This window comes from Ceratotherium simum, chromosome 20 (assembly GCF_057802395.1).
Source record: "Ceratotherium simum simum isolate JZ-2026a chromosome 20, ASM5780239v1, whole genome shotgun sequence".
NCBI lineage: Eukaryota > Metazoa > Chordata > Mammalia > Perissodactyla > Rhinocerotidae > Ceratotherium > Ceratotherium simum.
The window spans coordinates 22,534,439-22,556,328 of NC_141919.1; the positions used below are offsets into that span (position 1 = coordinate 22,534,439).

Sequence of the window (21,890 nt, forward strand, 5' to 3'; positions counted from 1 at the left end):
ATTTGGATAAAATGTTTAAGGGAATATTAAAAAAAAAGTTTAGGTCTGTAGTTTACAGATAGGAGTGTTTTTAGCCTTCAAATTACATGTTGCATTAAATAAGAATAAACCAAGAAAAGGAAGCACTCGCCTCCAGCCCAGCCTGGGTTCAGCATAATTCTAAATCATTTCCTTCATAAGCCGGCTGCTGCGCTGTAGCTCAAATTATAGCAGGGAGCTTTCTCAGCACCGGAGGGTTTAGGGGGAGGGAATAAGTCAGCGGGAAGAATGAGAAAACATTTGCTGCCTTTCTATCTAAGTTCTTCCTGGAATTAGCATGTTTACAGCTGCATTTCTAGGTTAGCATTTCACGTGTCTAAAGAGCAGGAGGATAGTTTATTTGAAAAATTAGAAGGCATGGGAGAGATCTGTCTTCACGTCTTTTTTTGTTATTGCTAAGATCCTTGCTAGCAATTTCTTTCATTGGTCGTTTTTGCTGTCTCACTGACGCCGAGAGTCCTGGAATTAAACCCGTGGCCAGCAGGCTGTGAGTTGGTCAGGAAATTCCAAATGGGTATAAATAAATTCTCTGCAGCAGCTCCCGGGCTCTGAGCCTGCTAACGTGTGTTGTCCCTTTAACACCGAGGGAAGTATGCCTGAGACTTGGCTTCCTGCTTGCTGAAAATCACAGTTATTTTGTTTCTGGGTGGGTAAGTAAGAAAGCCCAAAAAAAAAAAAAAAAATAGAGGAGAGCATGACATTTGGGTGGGGGCTGTAAACTCAAACTCTGTATGTTATGAAAAATATGTGCTTTTATTACAAGCTGGAAAGGATAACTCAGTACTTGATTTTTGGTTGAGTGAACATTTCAGCTTTAGCCATGGCTTTAATGTAACGATGTCATTGTCTTGGGAGTGAAAGGTTGTATGCATATGCTAAGGTTTGAGTTTTTGAGTTTATGGTTTACTTAAATTCCAGAATTTCCTTTTTTGTTGTTAAATCCACTTTTGGTCATTTGTTTTCAGCTCTGTTTTTCTAATGGGGAGCTGCTGACTGTGCCTTAAAGCTGGTTTCTTTTCCTTATATAAACAAAATAAGAGCTGAGATTCATCCAATTACTTCAGCTTCCCCCTCCCCACCAAAAAACTACTGTTTTGTTAGAAAAGTTTCTGTCCCAAAGTCCTAGCTTGTGCTCCTTCTCTGCTTTGCACAAAATTACCCTTTGAACTGGCACATTTTCCTATGTAGACTGAAAGCAGCATGTTATTTTTGAAGAAAGTTTGGAAAACAGTATTTAGTCCCCAAGCTAGTTCTCTTCTGCACATGGATGACAAATTGAGGCTATATCTCAGCAACAGTTCTTTAAATTAGACAGCGGACATTGGAACGCAGCACTGCCGAGGTTGGTGAAGAACAAGTACTGGAGTGCCCGTGGCATCTGGGCTGTTTTGAGACAGATTTTGGTAAAGAGTCGCTGCATCTTATAGTTGGCACTGAACACTGGAGAAGAGGGCCATTGTGTAAACCTCAAGGCCTCTGTGATGTCACGTGCCTCCTTAATACAATGTGCCCTTTATTAACACATGGCCCATTCCCAGGAACAATAACCCTTTCCACTTTCTTCCCCCGCAACCGCTCACCTGTAGCCTGTTCTCTGGACTCTTAAGACGTGCCCAGAGCAGAGTTGATGATACAGCAAAGGGAAGCTGCATTTGGGGATCGTTAGGTTGTGCCAGGTGTTATGATGCAACTGGAGAGGTGCTGCCAAACGGAATGGGCAGAGAGCAAGGCCACGGGCTCTGTCTCCCTGAGCTCATCTGGTCTGACAGCTGCTGCAATTAATTTCTTTCTTCACTTGATCGCATAGCATGCGATGTTAGGAAATTTTGTGTGAAGTAGAGTGCAAGAGTCTTAGTTTGGAAGCAACCTGTGAAAATCATCGAGTCTCGCAAACCTCGTTATACACATACAAACCTTGTTGCTACATTGTGCAATTCCAGACCCCTGCTGCCCATTGCTTGTCCGTGAACTCGGAAATACTTATAGCTCCTGTTCTTGTTTTATGAGAAGAAAATTATACCTTCCTCCCAGTTTAGGCGAGTCGTTCTGGATGGACTGCATGGAAATGCGTTCGGTGGTTCTAAAGCACGTCTCTGCATAGTGTGCTAAAGAATGCTCTCCTCTTACGACTTCAGTAGAGATAGAGGAGTGAGACTGCTTAGAAAAATCAGTGTATACCTTTGTCCTCTTATCGTGGGAAGGAAATATTTTAACTTGGCTGTAATATACTTTTAAAGGTTGAGGGATGTCTGTCTACTTTTGCTTTTATTTTTATTTTACCTTCTTCCTATGCATAATTGATGCTGGACTAGGCTCCCTCTACACCTAACCAGCAGCCACACTCCACTCTGCCTGAGCCCCAGTGTGCACGTACATATGCGTGCACATCCCCTGCAGGGCCCAGCCAGCATCTCCTTCATCCACTCTAGGAAGCAGAAACCAATTTAGACCTCAAGACTTTAGTAGACTCATTTGCTAAACACCTCAAACCCTAGCTTCATGGAGAGGGGAAGTTCTGGTCATCTGGGATGCCAGGACTGTGTGCTTTACCAAACAACAGAGGGTGATCCAGTCATAGTAAATAATCATAGCAGGCCGCAGACGTCATGGCAAGTGGTCCACAACAACACTGTGAAGCAGGTCTGTTATTTTCCCAATTATATAGTTGGAATAAAATCTAACTTGCCAACAGCTGGAAAGTGGCAGAGCCAGAATTCAAAGCCACGCACTCTGGCCCCAGAGCGCCTGCTTTTAATCATTACATCGCTTCCTCCACCAAACCTTGTTAATCATAGATGCCTAGACGTGGGGCTTTTCATTTCAACACATATTGAGCATACTGTGTGCCAAGCACTGAGGGATAGAAAAGAAATACTGCTTGGCAAAGACACCTACAGTCTGGTGGGGAAAGACAGGCATGGTCCTGCTAACCATAACACATGTCAGTATGTTTAGGCAAAGTGTTTTAGAAGAATGGAGGGAAGAAGGTGACCAGTTCTTCCCGGGACAGAGCGGCTGGGGATAAGCAAAGACTTTACAAAGGACAGGATATTTAGTGTGGGCCATTAAGGACAATGCAGCTAGTTCTGACAGATGGAAGAGGTTGGGGAAGGGCATTCCAGGAAGAGGGAACAGAATGAGCAAAGGCAGATAGGCTTGAAAGTTGTTCCGTAGGTTGAGCTTCAGGGTAGGGAGGAAACTGGGAGGTGCTGGATTGGAACTAAATTGTTGAAGGATTTTAATGTCATAAAAAAGGAGCTTTTAGCTTTTATTCTCTATAATGAGGCTCCTGGCACATCAATCTGCAAGATTTATAATTGAGAAGCTCTGCAAGTTTCTAGGGATACCTCAAACAAATGCAAAATTCCTCAAAGAATATGTAATACAGGAGAGCAGGGACATCAGCCCTGAGGAAAACAGGCTGCTTTATTTGCATATGAGCCACAGTGAGACTTGGCTGTGCTGGCTGACTGCACTCATGCACCCCAAAGGCACTGAAGGATGGTTATTATCTCATATGTGTATGTATATGTATGTGTGCATATGTGTGTGTGCGTGTGAAAAGACATGCATTTGTCATGTCTCTTTAATCTCCTTCAATCTAGAACAGTTCTCAGCCTTTCCTTTCTTTCATGACCTTGACAATTTTAAAAAGAGAGACCTATCGTTCTGTAGGATGTCTTTCAGGTAGGATCCATCGACATTTCCAGACTCAGGCCATGCCTTCTAGGCAGGAAACCACAGAAATGATGCTGTGCTCTTCTGAGAGCCTGACGTCAGGGGCGTGTGACGTTAGCCTCGTCACCTGGTCCAGGTGGTTATCTGTTGGCTTTCTGCACTGTGGAGTCACCATTTTTCCCTTGATGATTGATAAGTATTTCATAGGAGGTATTCTGAGACCACACCAATAACCTGTTCTTCAGTAGGAAGTCTCTACCCACAGGCTGTAGCATCCATTGATGATTCCTGCCTGAATTAGCCACTGTTATAATGGTGGTTAAATGGTGATTTTCTGTTTCCATAATTCCTTCTTTATTTATTAGTTGGCACTCTACTGTATTTATTTATTATAACATTATAGACTCACAGATATCTGATTTATTCACTGGATTGTAATCTGCTACTATAAATAATCTCGTTATTTTGATGCACAAATTATCCCAGATTTGGACAGTGAGAGCCGCCTGACACTGCCTTTAAGTATCTCATCTGATGTGTGCTGACAATTGAGAATAACTAGCAGGCAGCACGTGTTATCTGAGTTCTAGATGCTGCATGCACCTCAGGCAGTAGGGGCAGCTGCCGCAAGATCCTTGTCAGGCAGGCAGACGGTAACACTCAGGTGACTCCAGAGGCAAGCCGACCCAAAAGTCAGCTTGTCAGAGAGTGGGTAGAAGTCTTGAACTTTCAGAGCTTCCATTCTCCCCAGACCCTATCCTATGTCTTTAGCCTTCCCTGTTAGGTAAATCGGCCCCTGGTCAGGCGAGGGCAGAGAAGTAGGGACTGGGCCCAGGAACACGAAGGTTGGCAGTAGCATGCTGAGCTGTCTTTCTCTGTCTCTCCTCCACGGAGACACTTGCTGGCTGCCAGGGTCATTGTTGTCTTTGCTCCACAGACTTTTTCAGTCCCTGCTACTCCCATCCTAGTTTCACATACGGAGCAAGTTTGCGCTGTGTGTCTCAGCATGCTAAATCAGAGCCTGCAGTCCCTAAAATGTCCTCTTCCTTCTTCCTGCCCTCACTCGTGCCACACCTGTCCCTCCCAGATTAGATTGATCATACTTTAATGACCTTCAGAAAAGGAAATCCCATCATTTTTCTCTGCAGTGAGTCAGCCATTGGTTTAAAGAAAAATATTTTCTTTTTTATTAGCAGAATGAGGTCATGGATGGAGCCCCAGAGGACAAGTCCAAAGACCTGATCCTGGTTTCCAGCTCAGCCCAGGGGAGCTGAGATTCGTCAGACTGTCTCAGTTTCTCAGTTTCCTCCTCAATATTTCAGGGGAAGGTGTAGACCACAGGCAGGCTCTAAGTTCTGGTGGTTTTAGCACTATGGCTGGCTCTTATTATCTAGTTGAGTAAATAAAACTCATGTGGTGCCAAGGAGTTTGTGATACCAAGGGAAAAATTTATAGGGACTTGAACAGTCCATGGAAAACCTAATGGAGGACCCTGAAGAGAATTTTAAAACATACTCCAAGTGTCTAGCCAGAGCAGTCTTATTAAAATGCAGATCTGTTCATTTCACTTCCTTGTTCAGAAGCCTTCAATAGCTTCCTGATGTACTTCAGAATCAAAAACCTGACTCCCAGGACTCTGCAGCTGGGGCTTGGTCCCCTCTCTGCCTCACTTTGGGCTTTCCTTATCATGCAAAGCTCTCTTTTCAGTTCCTAAACATGACAGGTTTTGCATATGCTGCTTCCTTGCTAGAATTTCTCCCATCTCAGTCTCCCCCCCCAAGACACACCCCCCACACACTTTGCCCAGTGGACTCCTCAAATACAGCACCCTGACAGAACTCTCCCTACGCCCAGCCCAAGTGGGGTCCCTGTCCGTCCTAGCATCCCTCCGATATTTACTTTTATGGCACTCACCACAGTTATTATGTCTTATACAACCACTTGTCTGTCTCCTCCTATAGTTTGCAAATTCTTTGTCCGTTTTGCTCAGCTCCTAGCGGTGTTTAGAACATGGCAGGTACTTAATATATATTTATGGAATGAAAGAATAAATCTATCTTTCAGTGTGATAATTGCATCTTCCCTAGATCAGCATTCCCTCTGTGGGGTATGGGAATAGGCAGACTTGGAATGTGGATCCAGTATGGAAAGTGGTAGTGATGGGAGACAATGGGAGATGTAGGGATCCTGTGCAGGTTAATGTCTGTGTGGACAGGTTAAAAAGGCAGAGATGAGATCAGCTGTGAGAGGAAATCCAAAGATTTATGGGGAGAATCCAAAAGGAGTTATGAAGAGTTACGGATGTGAGAAACAACACCACATTATAACTTAGCCATATATACAAACGAAGCCTGTAAAATTGCAGATATGCTACATATAACATGTCAGCTGGCTTGGTATGTCCCGTGAACTTCCGGCACACACTTTTGTTTTCCTTGATGTTGTCATTTTGTTAGCACAAAGCGTTCGGGTAGCTGTTTAAAACAGCTGCAAGCTGCAGAGAAGTCGAGGTGAAATCAGGTAGGTAGTACAGTCATGCGCCGCATAATGACATTTCGGTCGACGGACCCCATAGACGGCACTGGTCCCATAAGATTACTGTAGAGCCTAGGTGTGTAGTAGGCTAGATTTGTGTAAGTACACTCTATGATGTTCACACAAAGATGAAATCACCTAATGATGCATTTCTCAGAATGTATCCCCGTCCTTAAGTGACACGATTGAGTCAATTCCATGAAACAGGGATTCAGGCTTCATAGAACAGGCCCTAACATCCCGTAGGTGCAAAGGAATGATTGGATGGATTTGTTAGCTGGGAGGGGAAAAGAGCAGATTTAAAAATAACACTTTGGTAAATGAAAGAGCAAGAGGAAATTTCACCTGCCATACGTTCTTTTAAAACAGAGTGAGGAATGCTTACATTGTTGTCCTTTTTACTGTGTGTTCTCTAACAAGTGGCATTGCTCATGTAGACTTGGTACAGGCAAACTCCTTGGGTCGACAAGTCTTAATACTGATAGTGTCATCAGGAGAACTTTCCTGTTAAACCTGTTCAGAAGGACCTGTTCCACTTCGCTGTCTTCTTTATCCCACTGTTCCGTGCCTAGAAAAGTTGATTTGCTGAGTTACTTTCATACTCTGAGATGTTAACTTCGTGAGAACGTCTCTCTCTCCCTGAGTTCCTCCTCCCGGTTTTCTTTCCTGCCTCTCAGCTTTAGCTGATGGGGAATCTTTTTGACTGCTTCCAACAGCAGGACGCTCGTACTTTGCTGCTTTTAAATATGGGAATCCATGATAGTTCTGTGCTTCTTGGGGACTGACTCAGCTCTTTCAGCAAAGTTTTCATGCTTCATGTGAGAGGAGACAATACGGTTATGGGAATTAGCAAAGTTCTTCAGTTTCAACAGTCAGGTACTATATCTGGTGAGGAAAAACACATAAAGAGCATGTGGAGTTGTAGCACATGGGTGTAATTATTTTTCATGGCACCATTAGTTGGTAGTTGGGCTTAGAGTGTGCAGCAGTGAAAACAACAAAGAAGTCATTGTGTCCTAATTAATAGATAAAGTAATAATATCAAAGTTTTGTATAAGTCCACCAGGACACATTATTTCAGAAACCTCCAGTGCTTTTTGCTCATATTAAAGAATAGCTCACTGTGGCAGTGTATAGGAAAGTATTTAGTGTTTTTTTTACAAGTGGCATTTTTATCACCCTGTCACTTGAGCATAATGTTATGGTCCCACTGAGAATCGGAAGACTGCAGACCACAGCTTATATGGCCATATTCTCAATTGCAATATGTGAATTGTTTACTCTGCTTGCTGTCCTTAGCACAGGCATTCTCAACCTCAAGACCATTGACATTTTGGACTGGATAATTCTTTGGTGGGGAGAGTAGAGCTGTCCTGTGCATTGTAGGATGTTTACCAGCATCCCTGACCTCTACCCACTAGATGCCAGTAGCACCCCGCTTCCAGTTATGACAACGAAAAATGTCTCCAGACATTGTCACATGTCCTCTTGGGGCAAAATCAGCCCCCCGTTGAGAACCACTAGTAGCTGTTTCATACTCTCAGACCAGTTTCCTACTATCTAATCTTCCAGCTCGCAGTGAGTGCATTAATTTTTGTGTCTTCCCAAACCAAATGTTATTTGGACAGTAAGTTTAGTTTCCTTGAAAAATTAAAATCATATAATACTTTATGAATCTAAATGAAATTATTTTTGAAATATTCATATCTCCATTTTACTTTGTTAATGTGGAAAAATTGCAAGGAAATTTCAAATTGTTCTTGAGGCCATACACTGGGTCTCTCTCATGGACCTCAGTTTTACAGGTAGCAAATATATAAATAAAGAGTAGAATTACCTTCAGTTTGTTGATTTCAACTTCTCTCTGAATGTATGAGAATTTGTTCTGGACCTGGGGAGTTGTCTCTAGTTGGTACTGTTACATTTGATGTGGCTACCCCATATTGCAGACTGTACAAACTGGGTTGGGAAACGAAAGGGAGACGAGGGACTCTGATCCTTGGTGTCTAGGAAGTAGGTCAGCCCAGAGATGATGCCATCCTAAGAAGCCATGTGGCCCACTGTTAGCAGCCCACCCACTTACCTTGACATACTGGTAAAAATGCTGGTGATTGCACCTCTTTGCTTCACTTCTACCTTGCATTTTATTAGTTTTTTTTTTTCCCATGCACCCCACCACCTACTAGACTGTGAGCCTTGTGAGAATGGGGACCTTGTCTCTTTTGTGCACACTGTGTCCCCAGTTCCTGGAACAGTGCCTGGGAAATATTAAGTGAAAGATAGATAGATACATAGATAGATAGATAGATAGATAGATAGATAGATAATTACTGATTGCTTCTTTTAATCAATATTGATTATAAATATAAGTTGAATGTATGAATAAATTTTTTATTTGGTCCTCATTGCACTCTTGGAGATTATAACATTTTAACTGGTCACCTTGAATTTAATTTCCCTACCTCAGTCTAATCTACACACAGTTGTCAAGACAATCTTTGTTGATGCCTTTTAGCTCCTAGCACAGGGCCTGGTGTGCAATCTCTCAGTGACTAAGTGGACAAGATTCCCCTGCTCCAGGACCCAAGTCTGGTGGCCTCTTCTGTATTCAGTCATCCCCCTCTCATCTAACCTCATCTTCCCTTGAGCTGCACCACCAGGCTCTGCCCTGGCTCTTCTCCACCGTCTACCTCTCTTTCCTTTTTACTCTACCTCACCTTGTCTTCAAAACTCACCTCCCAGTTAACTCCATTCTGTTCTGATCACTTACTCACATAGCATCCTACTCTTCCTGTTGATAATAAGGCTTTCTAACTGGTCTCAGTTAGTGTTTTGTTTAGGGCGTTTAGCATTTGTTTCCCAGCTAGACTGTACCTCATTTTATTTCTTATAAATCCTTCCTCCTACTCTTTCCACTGAATAGGACCATTTTCTGCATCCAATTAAGCTTTTAATAAGTGCTGTATAATGAAAGTAGAGGTGGTGCCAGGAGCAGTCTCCACCACTGGATTTCCAGACATTCAGAAAATTCTTGTAAACACCAGGGACAGCCGTCTGATTCCAGAATGTTTAGTTGGAAGCTGTTACTTCCAGTTGCTGATATAGCCAGTGGTTTTTGGCTGCATATAAGCAGGCAAAGCTCTGTTAGTCCAAAAAGGCTTTTTAGGCAGTTAAGAGTGTCCCTATAACCCACTTAGAGGTTTTTTTCTTGAACTCTTGTTTTTACACTTCCTTAATTATTCTTGAATTTATCAGTATTTTTTGTAATAAAAAGTGTTAATGTAACATCCCCCCAGTTTATGATTTAGGATTTTTGTTTTCAAGATCTGGTCTTAATTGTTTTTGTAGGGGAGAGGAGACATTGGAGAAAGAGTGCTGTATCCATTAGAATTCAGTTTAGCTCCAAGTAGCAGAGACTCAAAACAATAGCTAAACAAAAGAGAAGTTTATCTCTCTTTCACATAAAAGAATAGAGGTAGGTTTTCCAGGGCTAGTATAGTAGCTCTGATCTACAAAGCTCTTAGAGACCTAGGTTCTTTCTGATACATAGTTCCTCCATCCCTATCTGTGAACTCACCGTCACAGATAGCAGGTAACGGTCCAGTCATCACATCTGCATTTCAGGCAGCAGGATGGAGGAAGGAACAAAGAAGAAAGAAGATCAAAGAACTATGCCTGTGTCTTTTAAGGGAGGTTCCTACATGACGTTTCTGTTTATGGCCATACTAACAGTAAAGGAGGCTGGGGAAATATAGTCTTTATATTTGCCCAGCTACACATAGGGAGTTGTATTAGTGTGGAAGAATGGGATAACACATACTCAGCAACATCTAGCTCTCTTTGCCATGGCTGCCCCGTTCATCCCCCTCTCAAATGAACTTTCTTGGAGTTTATTTCAATACATTCCTCTTGCTTTCCAAACAATGACTTCTTGTAATCATATTTTTAAAAAGATGAATACCTATGTTTTGTAAAAATTTATAAAATATAAAGAACAACATAAAAATTACCCCTGATTCCACAACCTAAAGATAACCACTGAAAAAGCATCATGTAAATGTCCCTAACACTAATACAGAACAAGCAACTTCAGTCTACAGAGTATTTAAGATGTTTTTCAAAGTTCGTTATCTATGTATGTTCGGTTATACCATCAGTAGACATGTTAAAACATCTTCTTTGTTCCCAGCATCTTGTTAATGTATGTATGTGGTTGGGAGGGCGAGCAATGAAGGAAATTTTAAAAATTCTTTGCTTTCAATATTCTTACAGTCTAGCACAGAGAGACAAGACATTTGTATATGAAAATGTTGGGAAATCAGGGCCCTGTAAGTACCATATTTGTGTTAATGTATGTAAAGGTACACCAGAAAGCAGAAGATAAAACATAATGACACTAGATATCTTTATTTAATTGTAGAATAATTTGCACTGTGGACAACTGTTGGTAAAAATGACATCTTGAGAACACATCTTGCTTTTTTAGTTGCTGGAGAATGAAATTTGGATTACAAGTCATGAGGATAGTCTGATTCAAGCAGTATTAGGAAATAATCAAGCTTAACATGGTTAAATTCTAACCTCTCCTGATTTGCAGATTTAGAAGTCCAAAGTTCATTTGGGGATAATTCAGCATGACCTGTGCCTTTTGTGTACTTCAGAAATATCTAAAGATGGGCCAGTTAAGTTTCACTGGAAAATGTGATGCATTTTGTTTGTGTTCTAAATCCTGACGTTCAGTCATCACATCAAAAAAACACTTTTGGGCCAGCCCCGTGGCTTGGTGGTTAAGTGCGTGCGCTCTGCTACTGGCGGCCCAGGTGCGGATCCCGGGCGTGTACCGACGCACCGCTTCTCTGGCCATGCTGAGGCCGCGTCCCACATGCAGCAACTAGAAGGATGTGCAAGTATGACACAACTATCTACTGGGGCTTTGGGGGAAAAAAAAGGAGGATTGGCAGTGGATGTTGGCTCAGAGCTGGTCTTCCTCAGCGAAAAAAAAAGAGAAGGATGAGCATGGATGTTAGCTCAGGGCTGATCTTCCTCACAAAAAAAATTTTTTTTAAATTTAAAAAAAAAACCACTTTTGAAGAGAAATAAACTAAAGTGAACCTTTCCTATTGAAAATGTTTATGTGGGAGAAGTAACTATGTTAAAAAATATACAGAAAAACCTAGGACTTATACCAAAATATTAACAATTGCCACTAGATGGTGAGATATGAGTGACTTTTTTCCTTTAAAGGGTCTGTACATGACATTTTTTTTTTTACAATCACGTACTACTTTTGTAATTGGAAAAAGGTGGTTTTTAAAATTTTTTTAAAGAAACTCATCGATGGCCAAGACTCAGTTGAGATGAATGTTAAAGGATAACTTCTTGTTACTTGGTTTTTTTTTTCCCCCAAAGCCCCAGTAGATAGTTGTACGTCATAGCTGCGCATCCTTCCAGTTGCTGTATGTGGGACGCGGCCTCAGCATGGCGGGAGAAGCGGTGCGTCGGTGCGCGCCCGGAACCCGAACCCAGGCCGCCAGCAGCGGAGCGCGCACTTAACCGCTAAGCCACAGGGCCGGCCCTTGTTCCTTGTTCTGAGCCAGGAGCAGAAGAGAGTTCCTGCGGTGCTCTGGAACCAGTGAGTGCTGCCAGGTACTTCGAGAACCTGCGGAGAACAGTGGGGCCGATTGTGCCTCTGACTCTTCAGGTGACCGAGAGCCCAGGCTACTTCGTTTCCACACGAGAACACAAACTCTTTGATGAAGAAGTGACTGGTCCGCAAAGACAGAGCCTCTCTGTGGAGAGGTTTAAATTGCTAGCTTTATTTTTACTCCTGGCAACACTGGAATGACGAACACACATTTTCAAAAGATCCCGGTTTCCTGTTTTCCTTCAGAAAGCAGGGAATGCCGAACAGCTGAGTGTGCCGGGGGTGGTGTCCCCGAGCCGGAGGGAGACTCCATTGGTGGACGCTCGGCCTATGGTGTGTGCGCGTGGCCCGGCTGCGTTTACCCGCGTGTGGAAGCGCCTGTGCTGATGGGGCGAGGAGCGAGGGCGGCCGAGCTGGTGTGCGGCGGCGCGGGGCCGAGCGCGGAGGGCGCCCGGTAGGTGTGCGGCCGGCGGGCGGGCGTGCGGGGCTGCCTCCCCGCGGCTGAAGCCCCGGGCCTGCGCGAGCGGCGGGAGGGAAGGCTGGGAGCCGCGGCCCGGTTTCCGATCGCGGGCTCCTCTTGCTGAGATCTGTCTTCCGCTGGCTGACACCCGAGCCTGCAGTTTCTCTTTGCTTGTGGAATTTCAGACAGCCCTGGAAACAGGTCCGGCTGCATATTTTGAGTGAGCGTGTTGTCCGTGTGGCGTTAAAGAGGAAAGGAAGAGAGCAGGAGAGAGACATTCTACCAGCATGAGCACAAGTTCTCAGGCACAGGCCTCTCTTCATCAGCTCACCCTCCTTAGGCGAGGAAAGGATTGGTGCCCAGCACCCCTTTCAAATAGAATTCTTTTCCACGTTTTAGAATTGAAATCTAGCGCCTAAATTCTAACAGCTGGAACAACTTAATAGGGTTTTAAATCAGGAAAGGAAGATACATAACCTTTTTAATGCTCTGTTCTCTTTTTATACTTTTCTTTCCAACATTTCAGAGGAAAGAGAGTGAATGGAGGCAAAAGGATTACTCAGAGCAATCACACTATCAGGTGTAAATGTTCCGCCACCCTGGGCTTGGGAAGGGCAGGCAGGAAACCCAAAATGCTGAAAGTACATGGACCTTGACAGCAGTCTGGTGGGGTTTTATACCCAGGATAGGGACGGGGGGACCAGTGGCTTACATTTTCACTCGTTGCTTTTGGGTCCTTTCTGTAGCTCTAAAAATGCAGAGCTTGTTCTTATGACTCTAGGAAAACACATGACTTAATCCTACAATTTAAACAAACAAAAATGGCCTTGCTTTTCAATTTGAAATGCATGGCTCAGGTCAGCAGCAAGGTCTGTGTCTTGAAAGGTTCTTGTGTCTCCTTTTCTAAATGTTTGGTTTAGCCAGAAGTAGCATTTACCAAATGCCACATGATCCAGTGTTTGGAGTAGAGGTTTGCCCTTATTTTCATTCTCCTTTGCATCTGTTTGGATACATCACAAACACAAAACAAGGTGTTCTTGGGATAGTGAATGTTTTGTCCAAAAGAAGTCAAAGTGGAGAAAACTTTTCCTCCAGTTGGAACAGGGTTTGGTTTTGTTTTTAAATAGAAAAACGCAAGGTAGAGTTGAAGTCTGTCCTCTGTTCTTGCATCCATGCTGCTGGAGTTAAGCACTCAGCCTCCCCTGTGTCCCAGCTTTCACAGCAAGGAAGGTGTCAAAGCAAAATGTGATTTCCTGGAGGGGGTCAGGCACTGGGGCGTGCTTGGTCATCGTTTAGAAAGACTGCGAAGTCTGCAAAAGAGCAGTAGGTGGGAGAAGTCAGGTCCCAGGCTTCCTGGATCTGCACTGACTCGGTCCGTTATACTAAGACTTGGCTTTTCGTGCCTCAGATTACACTTTATAAAATAGGAGCCTTAATGACTGCTGTCCGTACTTCCGGGCTCTGTAGACAACAAAAGAAATGATCTATTTGAAAATGCTTTCAAGTCTTTGTAATGCATTCTTTTAAAAAATACTTAATAAGGGCTTACTATGTGTATAGCTCTTTAAAATCACTATTTCATTACATTATTTTGACCTTATGAGTTAAATATGTGTATTTCCATTTTTCCTCTGTGGGAAACTGAAGTTCTGAGAGGTTTATTAACTCACTCACCCGGCAATTAGGTTGTAGATCCAGGATAAGAACATAGGTCTGTCAGCTCTTAAATCATACCGGCTTGCCCCACTGCAATGTACACAAATATTAGTTTTTACCATTATGTGTATTACATGGTATTATAATATTCTCTTCTCTTCTCTCTCTCTCTCTCTCTCTCTCAGGAAAAGTAGATGATGTTCTGAATGGAGACCATGACAAGGAACATAAAGATCCTTATTTTGTGGAGACCCCCTATGGTTATCAGCTAGACTTAGATTTCCTCAAATACGTGGATGACATACAGAAGGGAAACACCATCAGGAAACTGAACATCCAGAAGAAGCGAAAACCATCTGTGCCATGCCCAGAAACCAGGGCCACGCCAGGTCAGCAAGGTATATGGACTTCCACTGAGTCCCTCTCATCCTCCAACAGCGATGACAACAAGCAGTGCCCCAACTTCCTCCTAGCCAGAAGCCAGGTTACGTCAACTCCAATCCCAAGGCCGCCTGCCCCTCTGGAGACCTCACCCACTTTTCTCACCATCCCAGAAAGTCGACAGCTGCCGCCACCCTCACCACAACTCCCGAAGCACAACCTTCATGTCACCAAGACGCTGATGGAGACCCGGAGAAGACTGGAACAGGAGAGAGTCACCATGCAAGTGACACCGGGTGAGTTCCGAAGGCCCAGGCTGGCCAGTTTTGGAGGCATGGGCTCCACAGGCTCTCTCTCCTCCTTTATGGGTTCTGGAAACCACAATCCTGCCATGCACCAGCTTCAGAATGGATACCAAGGCAATGGGGATTACAGTGGCTATGCCCCAGCTGCTGCCACCACTTCTTCCATAGGGAGCTCTATCCGCCACAGCCCCCTGAGCTCAGGGATTTCCACTCCAGTGACCAACGTGAGCCCCTTACACCTGCAGCACATCCGTGAACAGATGGCCATTGCCCTGAAACGCCTGAAGGAGCTTGAGGAGCAGGTGCGAACCATCCCTGTGCTCCAGGTAAAGATCTCTGTCTTGCAAGAGGAGAAAAGGCAGTTGTCCTCACAGCTGAAAAACCAAAGAGCTGCATGCCAGAACGATGTCTGTGGTATGAGGAAGAGGTCCTATAGTGCTGGGAATGCATCCCAGGTGGAGCAGCTCTCCAGGGCCCGGAGGAGTGGCGGGGAATTATACATTGACTATGAGGAGGAAGAGATGGAGAGCGTAGAGCAGAGCACACAGAGGATAAAGGAGTTCCGGCAGCTCACAGCAGACATGCAGGCCCTGGAGCAGAAGGTCCAGGACAGCAGCTACGAGGCCTCCTCAGAGCTCAGGAAGAACGGGGGGTGCCAGCCTCCAGAGTGCCACTCTGTGGCTGTGGGCACTGACGAGCACATGGACAACATTGTCGTGTGCCACAGGGGCTCCAGGTCCTGTAAGGATGCTGCTGTAGGGACAGTCACTGAGACGAGGAATTCTGGAGTCAGTGTGACAGAAGCCATGCTTGGAGTCACTACTGAAGCTGACAAAGAAATTGAGCTGCAACAGCAGACCATAGAGGCCTTAAAGGAAAAGATCTACCGCCTGGAAGTACAGCTTAAAGAAACCACCCATGACCGGGAGATGACTAAACTCAAACAAGAGCTGCAGGCTGCTGGATCAAGGAAAAAAGTTGACAAAGCCATGATGGCCCAGCCTCTTGTTTACAGCAAGATGGTGGAGGCAGTGGTGCAGACAAGAGACCAAATGGCTGGCAGTCATGTGGACGTGGTTGACACGTGTGTCGGGACCTCCGTGCAGACAAATAGCGTAGGCATCTTGTGTCAGCCTGACTGTGAGAATAAAGTCGTGGGGCCGGAGCTGCCCATGAATTGGTGGATTGTTAAGGAAAGGGTGGAAATGCATGATCGATGTACTGGGAGGTCTGTGGAGACGTGTGACAAGAGCGTGGGTGTGGAAATCAGTGTCTGTGAAACAGGCAGCAATACAGAGGAGTCTGTGAATGACCTGACACTCCTCAAGACCAACCTGAATCTCAAAGAAGTGCGATCCATCGGTTGTGGAGATTGTTCTGTCGATGTGACTGTCTGCTCTCCGAAGGAGTGCACCTCCCGGAGCGTGAACACGGAAGCTGTTAGCTGGGTGGAAGCTGCTGTCATGGCAGTGCCTCATACCGCAAGCCAGCACACCAGTACGATTTTGGAACAGGTGAACCAGTTCACCAACACCGAGACGGCTACCCTTACAGAATCCAGCACCAACACTTCCCTCAGCACTTCGGACAAGCAGACCAGCACCCAGACTGTGGAGATGCGGACAGTGGCTATAGGAGAAGGCCGCGTCAAGGACGTCAACTCCTCTGCCAAGACACGGTCCATCGGAGTTGGAACGGTGCTCTCAGGCAATTCTGGGTTTGACAGGCCATCAGCTGTGAAGACCAAAGAGTCAGGCGTGGGACAGATAAATATTAATGACAACTACCTGGTTGGTCTCAAAATGAGGACTATAGCTTGTGGGCCTCCCCAGTTGACTGTGGGGCTGACAGCCAGCAGGAGGAGCATAGGTGTTGGGGACGAGCCTGTGGGAGAGTTCGAGGAGAGTCCCCAGCCCCAGGCTCCATCTGGAATGATGACTGGCTTGGATCACTACATTGAGCGTGTCCAGAAGCTGCTGGTAGAACAGCAGACGCTCCTGGCTGAGAACTATAGCGAACTGGCAGATGCTTTTGGGGAACCTCACTCTCAGATTGGCTCCCTCAACTCGCAGCTCATCAGCACCCTATCGTCGATCAATTCTGTCATGAAGTCCACAAGCACGGAAGAGCTGAGGAGCCTTGACTTCCCAAAGACGAGCCTGGGTAGAATCACAGGTAGGTGGCGCTCTGAGGGACCTGGGGATGAAGAAGGGTGGGGACAATGTATTTCCAGGAGGGACAGATTTTTTTTTAACTACTAGAACCATGGAGAAAGCTTTGGAATAAATGGGTAGAATGAAAGCCAAGAATCACAATCCATAAGCAACTCGGCTAATTCTCATTGTCTGGTAGCTTCTTTGGCCTCTCGTTGAGAACTAAGGCTAGAAGAAGGAAAGCAAACTAGTGTTGGCTGGCCTAGGGGCTGTCTTCTGGGGCTGCTGGTTTGATTCGATGCTTTATTCTTGGTCTTCCAGTTACTGACTTGCTCATTTTATCCGAGACAGCCTGAAAAAAGTCATCTACTGTTTGTAACCGCAATTACCAGGATATTACCAATAAAAATACTGGTACAAAATATTTTTAATTAAAAACTTTTATGAGGGGAGACAGATTCCACTAATTCATTTATTAATTCAGCAAATAACAATTGAATTCCTGCTCTGTTTCAAGCATACGTATAGGCTCTGGGGATAGTGCGGGCAACAAACCAAACAGAGTCCCCCTACTTGTGGTACTGACATTCCTGTTGGGGACGTAGGCAATAAACAACAGACCCAAAATCTGTCGGGACACAGTATGTGCTGTGAAGAAGAGAACTCCAGTTACGCAGTGAGTGGTGGCAGTTAAGGGTGGCTGTTTGAGATGAGTGGTCCAGGAGGCCTCTCTGATAAGGGCCCCTGAGCCAGACCTCTGAGAGAAGGGAGCCCTTCCCCATGGTTCATTTTGATAGGTGCTTACATTTTTGTCTTCCTCATCCTTGCCCTTTCTCATTGGGATTCCTGCTCACACCTACTTTTCTTTAAGCGAAGCTAATAATTGAGAAATTATCCCAGAGGATTTTATGACATGTAATATTTCCCCACAAGCCTCACTAACATGACTTCCCCTGTTATCAGCTACGTGTGTGTCTCTAACAGTGCGTAACTCATCCTGGGACTGGGTTCCATTCCTGGTTCTCCAGCCGTCACGAACCAGCATGACCTGGGGAAGGGAAGTCCCCCTTCTTTGCACTTCCTTGTAAGATGGGGATTAGAAGGGCACCCGTCCTATCAGGTCGTCAGTGTGGTCATCACTGGCATGCAGCGCCTGCAGGGTAGCCTTTGCTGTCTTCGGTGGTGGTGCCGTCATTGGTGGTGGTGGTGGTGGCTTGTGCGTGTGGATTCTGTTGTTGACGTGCTAAACTGTAGTGTGAGGTCTGGGAAGCTTCTACCAACACCCTCTCCACTCTGACCAAATGCTGCATGGAAATGAATGTAACTGCTTCAGATGATTTGTATAGTGTGCATTAAATTTAACTTTATGTGAAAATGTGCAGTATAGACTTAAATGTAAGTAAGCCGTTAACAAAAATTTCAAAGTCTTTCTGTTTCCCTTTATAGACTAAAAGGGTAGTGGTTAAAATAGACTATTGAAATAGATTATTTTTATATCTCCCTAGGTTTCCACTTCCAAACCTGAATTAATATTAGTCTTTAGTAACTTGTGCTGTGGGACAGATAGTTTATTGTGAAGGAAAAAAATGAACATGACAATGATAGCTGATGTGTGGGGTTTTGCCTTTTAGAGTCAAAGGCATCTAATAAATGGACAGGGGAGTCATTTTAGAGTAAATAGGATTAAAATGATATGTGGACTGAAGCAAAATCTTAAGTAATAATATGTCTGAGTCCACTTCTTTTTAAAAATCATGATGTCAGATGTTGAAGTCAAAATAAAACTCTTAAATACCCCAACACAGATGGTACAGTGGATCATCCATTCTAAGAGCATTTTCCTGCCAGCCTTCCTTCCTCCTCCCCAAACTGGGGTTTCCATTTCACATTCTTGCCAAAAATATTCAGCTGTAACATTGGAGTAATCTGCCTGATACCCTGAGCGTCGAGACCAGGGAGAAAGTTCTGTCTGGCTGTGTTACAGTGTTTTTTGGTGTATTTCCAGTCATGCTAACATTCCGCACAATGCTGTTTAGATCTCACCCTGCAAATGAGCACCTAATTCATCAACTGAAATGCACAAGACGTACGGCATTTGTGAACCAAAAGTATGAACATTTTAATAGCACATATTTGGTCTTAGTGGCAGCTCCCTCTCCGAGCATGCAAGAACAACTTGAATGTATTTCTGTAATTCCCATCACATTTGTATTTTAAACGTTTTGCTTTAAAGTTCTAATGAAGAAGGAATTCAATTAGAAACTCAACCCAGGGTATTAAATTTTTATCTGGTGTTTGTTATATGAGCTGCAAATTATAGCAGCTTGATATAGTAAGGTAGAGACCCTCAACTCCTGCAAGCCGTGAAGAGTGAAGGTGTGTCAAAATGCACTATGGCTGACTGTGCCCACCATACAATAGAGAATGTTGCTCACCCACAGTGTTTCATGTGTTTCTGTACCAAAAGGTTTACTGGAATATAGAAAGGTCTTCATCTCAAACTTTCTTCCCCAAGTAAAAGAATAGGAAATTTGGATTTGATGTCTACCAAAAAGAGCATATAAATGATCACTTATGTGAACCTAGTACATTAGATTAAAGAAGTTTCAATTCAGGTCCCGAAGCCAGACGTTCTGGGTTCAAATTCTGTCTCTGCCACTAGGATAAGTTGTCTTTATTTCCTCACAGGATTGAAGTGAAGATTTAGTGACTCAGTATGAGTAAAGCATTTGGAGTGCTTGCTGTCATTGCTGTTACTGTTTTTAGTACTTCCAGAAATGGAAATGTAGATACAGAACAAATCGCCAAACAAAAACTGTACAAATGGTGTCTTGTTTTTAATCCAAATTTTTATCCTCATAATTCTGGCTGGCCATCGCCTTTTTCCCTCCAATTATTATGCCTCCCAGTTAACAATTTTATCAAGATAAAGAAATATGTAGGTAAAAATAGGAAAACACAAAATGAGTAGAATAAATTTTCTGTTCAGAGTCATTCAAATTCATGTCAAACCTCAAAATGAAGCCTAAATTGAAGTAAGTGGTATATTAGTGCCCAATCCAGAGAATTCTGTTCAGTTTTCCTAAGGTTGAAAGTTTGATGCTATCACTTTTTAGTGTGCAAAGAGCATGGTTTTTAGCAGCAGCATAATGCCTAACACTCCTATTCAGTTTCCTAAAATTATAACTGGAGTATATGCTCATAACAAATTAACAGTTCAGAAGAGCATAAAATAAAGAGTAAGAGTCTCCCTCACACTCTCATGGGTAACTCCGTGTGCAGTTGGAATGTACAAGTGTGCATGTGTGCAGGTCTGTATTTTAGAGGTATGCTTTTTAAACAAAATTTGATTATACCTATATATTTTTCATATAAAATGTCACAAACATTTTTCCTGGATTTAAGAGACAATGTCATAGTTTTTGATGCTGCTAGAATTTGGTGGTGACTAAAGATATTCTGTAAAGTACTTTTTTAATTCCTGGTAGTCTGTGTTTCATGTATTTAATATTTTCTTTCATGGAATTAAAAAGTTAAGGGAGGGGCCTTCCCCGTGGCTTAGCGGTTAAGTGCGCGTGCTCCGCTACTGGCGGCCCGGGTTTGGATCCCGGGTGCGCACCGAAGCACCACTTCTCTGGCCATGCTGAGGCCGCGTCCCACATACAGCTACTAGAAGGATGTGCAGCTATGACATACAGCTATCTACTGGGGCTTTGGGGTAAAAAAAAGGAGGAGGATTGGCAATGGATGTTAGCTCAGAGCCGGTCTTCCTCAGCAAAAAGAAGAGGATTAGCATGGATGTTAGCTCAGGGCTGATCTTCCTCACACACAAAAAAAAAGTTAAGGGAGATAGGTTTCTGTTCTCACAGAAATCTTAGGAAAAAATGTTTATTCTTCCAGTAAATCAATTGAATTGTTTTGGTTTGACAAGTGGGTTAACATTTCTTTTCTTTTTCCTTCTGGAGAGAGGGAAAAGAAACTTCTAGACAAATGACTTAGAATTGCAAATACAGTCATGCACCACAAGTGAGATTTCAGTCAAGAATGGACCACATATATGACAGTGGTCCCATAAAATTAGTACCATATGTGGGGCTGGCCCAATGGAGTAGTGGTTAAGTTCAGCGCGCTCTGCTTTGGCAGCCCAGGTTCGCAGGTTCAGATCTTGGGCACAGACCTACACCACTCATCAGCCATGCTGTGGTGGCAACCCACATATAAAGTGGAGGAAGACTGGCACAGATGTTAGCTCAGGTCTGATCTCCCTCAGCCAAAAAAAAAAAAAGATTAGTATCGTATAACCTTGATGTGTAGTAAGGTATACCATCTAGGTTTATGTAAGTACACTCTGATATTCACACAACAACAAAATCACCTAACAACGCATTTCTCAGGATATATCCCTGTCATTAAGCCATGCATGACTATGCTCTAAAAATAATAATTGTCTCTGAGCAAATATAAACAAAACTATCTCTAACAGTGGAACTTAACTTCCTGCCACATGATTTATAGAAAATTCATCTCTCATACTCAAACAAAAGAACTGCTTTTAAAACCAGCTTCTGTATTTGCACTCTTAGTTATCTTGAGTTTGTTAAAAAATTTACGAACTTGAAGTCATTCCCGTAGCTGTGAAAGCAATTTTGTAGACAGAGATCCGAGCCAAAGCAAAAGCAGGGAAATAAAGTCATTACAAAAATACCATTTCTAGTTAGTTTTCTCCTAGTTCAAATAATATACCATTTACTTGTCCTAGTACCTGTTTTTTTGTTTTTTGTGAGGAAGACCAGCCCTGAGCTAACATCTGCCAATCCTCCTCTTTTTTTGCTGAGGAAGACTGGCCCTGGGCTAACATCCGTGCCCATCTTCCTCCACTTTATATGGGATCCCGCCACAGCATGGCTTGCCAAGCGGTGTGTCGGTGCGTGCCCAGGATCCGAACCAGCGAACCCCGGGCCACCGCAGCAGAGCGCGCACTTAACCGCTTGCGCCACTGGGCCAGCCCCTAGTACCTGTTTTTTTTAATCTCAGTTTTC

The 21,890-nt window shown here is 43.9% G+C and overlaps 1 protein-coding gene across 7 annotated transcripts in view; it reads left to right on the top strand.

Annotated features, from left to right (window-relative positions):
• Window positions 1-21,890, top strand: part of KANK1 (KN motif and ankyrin repeat domains 1) — a 201,550-nt gene that overhangs the window by 154,900 nt on the left and 24,760 nt on the right. For 6 of the 7 annotated variants that reach the window (XM_087444526.1, XM_087444527.1, XM_087444528.1 and 3 more), the window contains one exon: window positions 14,198-16,873. In XM_087444526.1, coding sequence (XP_087300652.1) covers window positions 14,198-16,873 — 2,676 coding nt within the window. Of the gene's footprint in view, window positions 1-12,307; window positions 12,351-14,197; window positions 16,874-21,890 lie in introns of those variants that run through there. The other variant, XM_014795427.2, reaches the window with a different exon arrangement.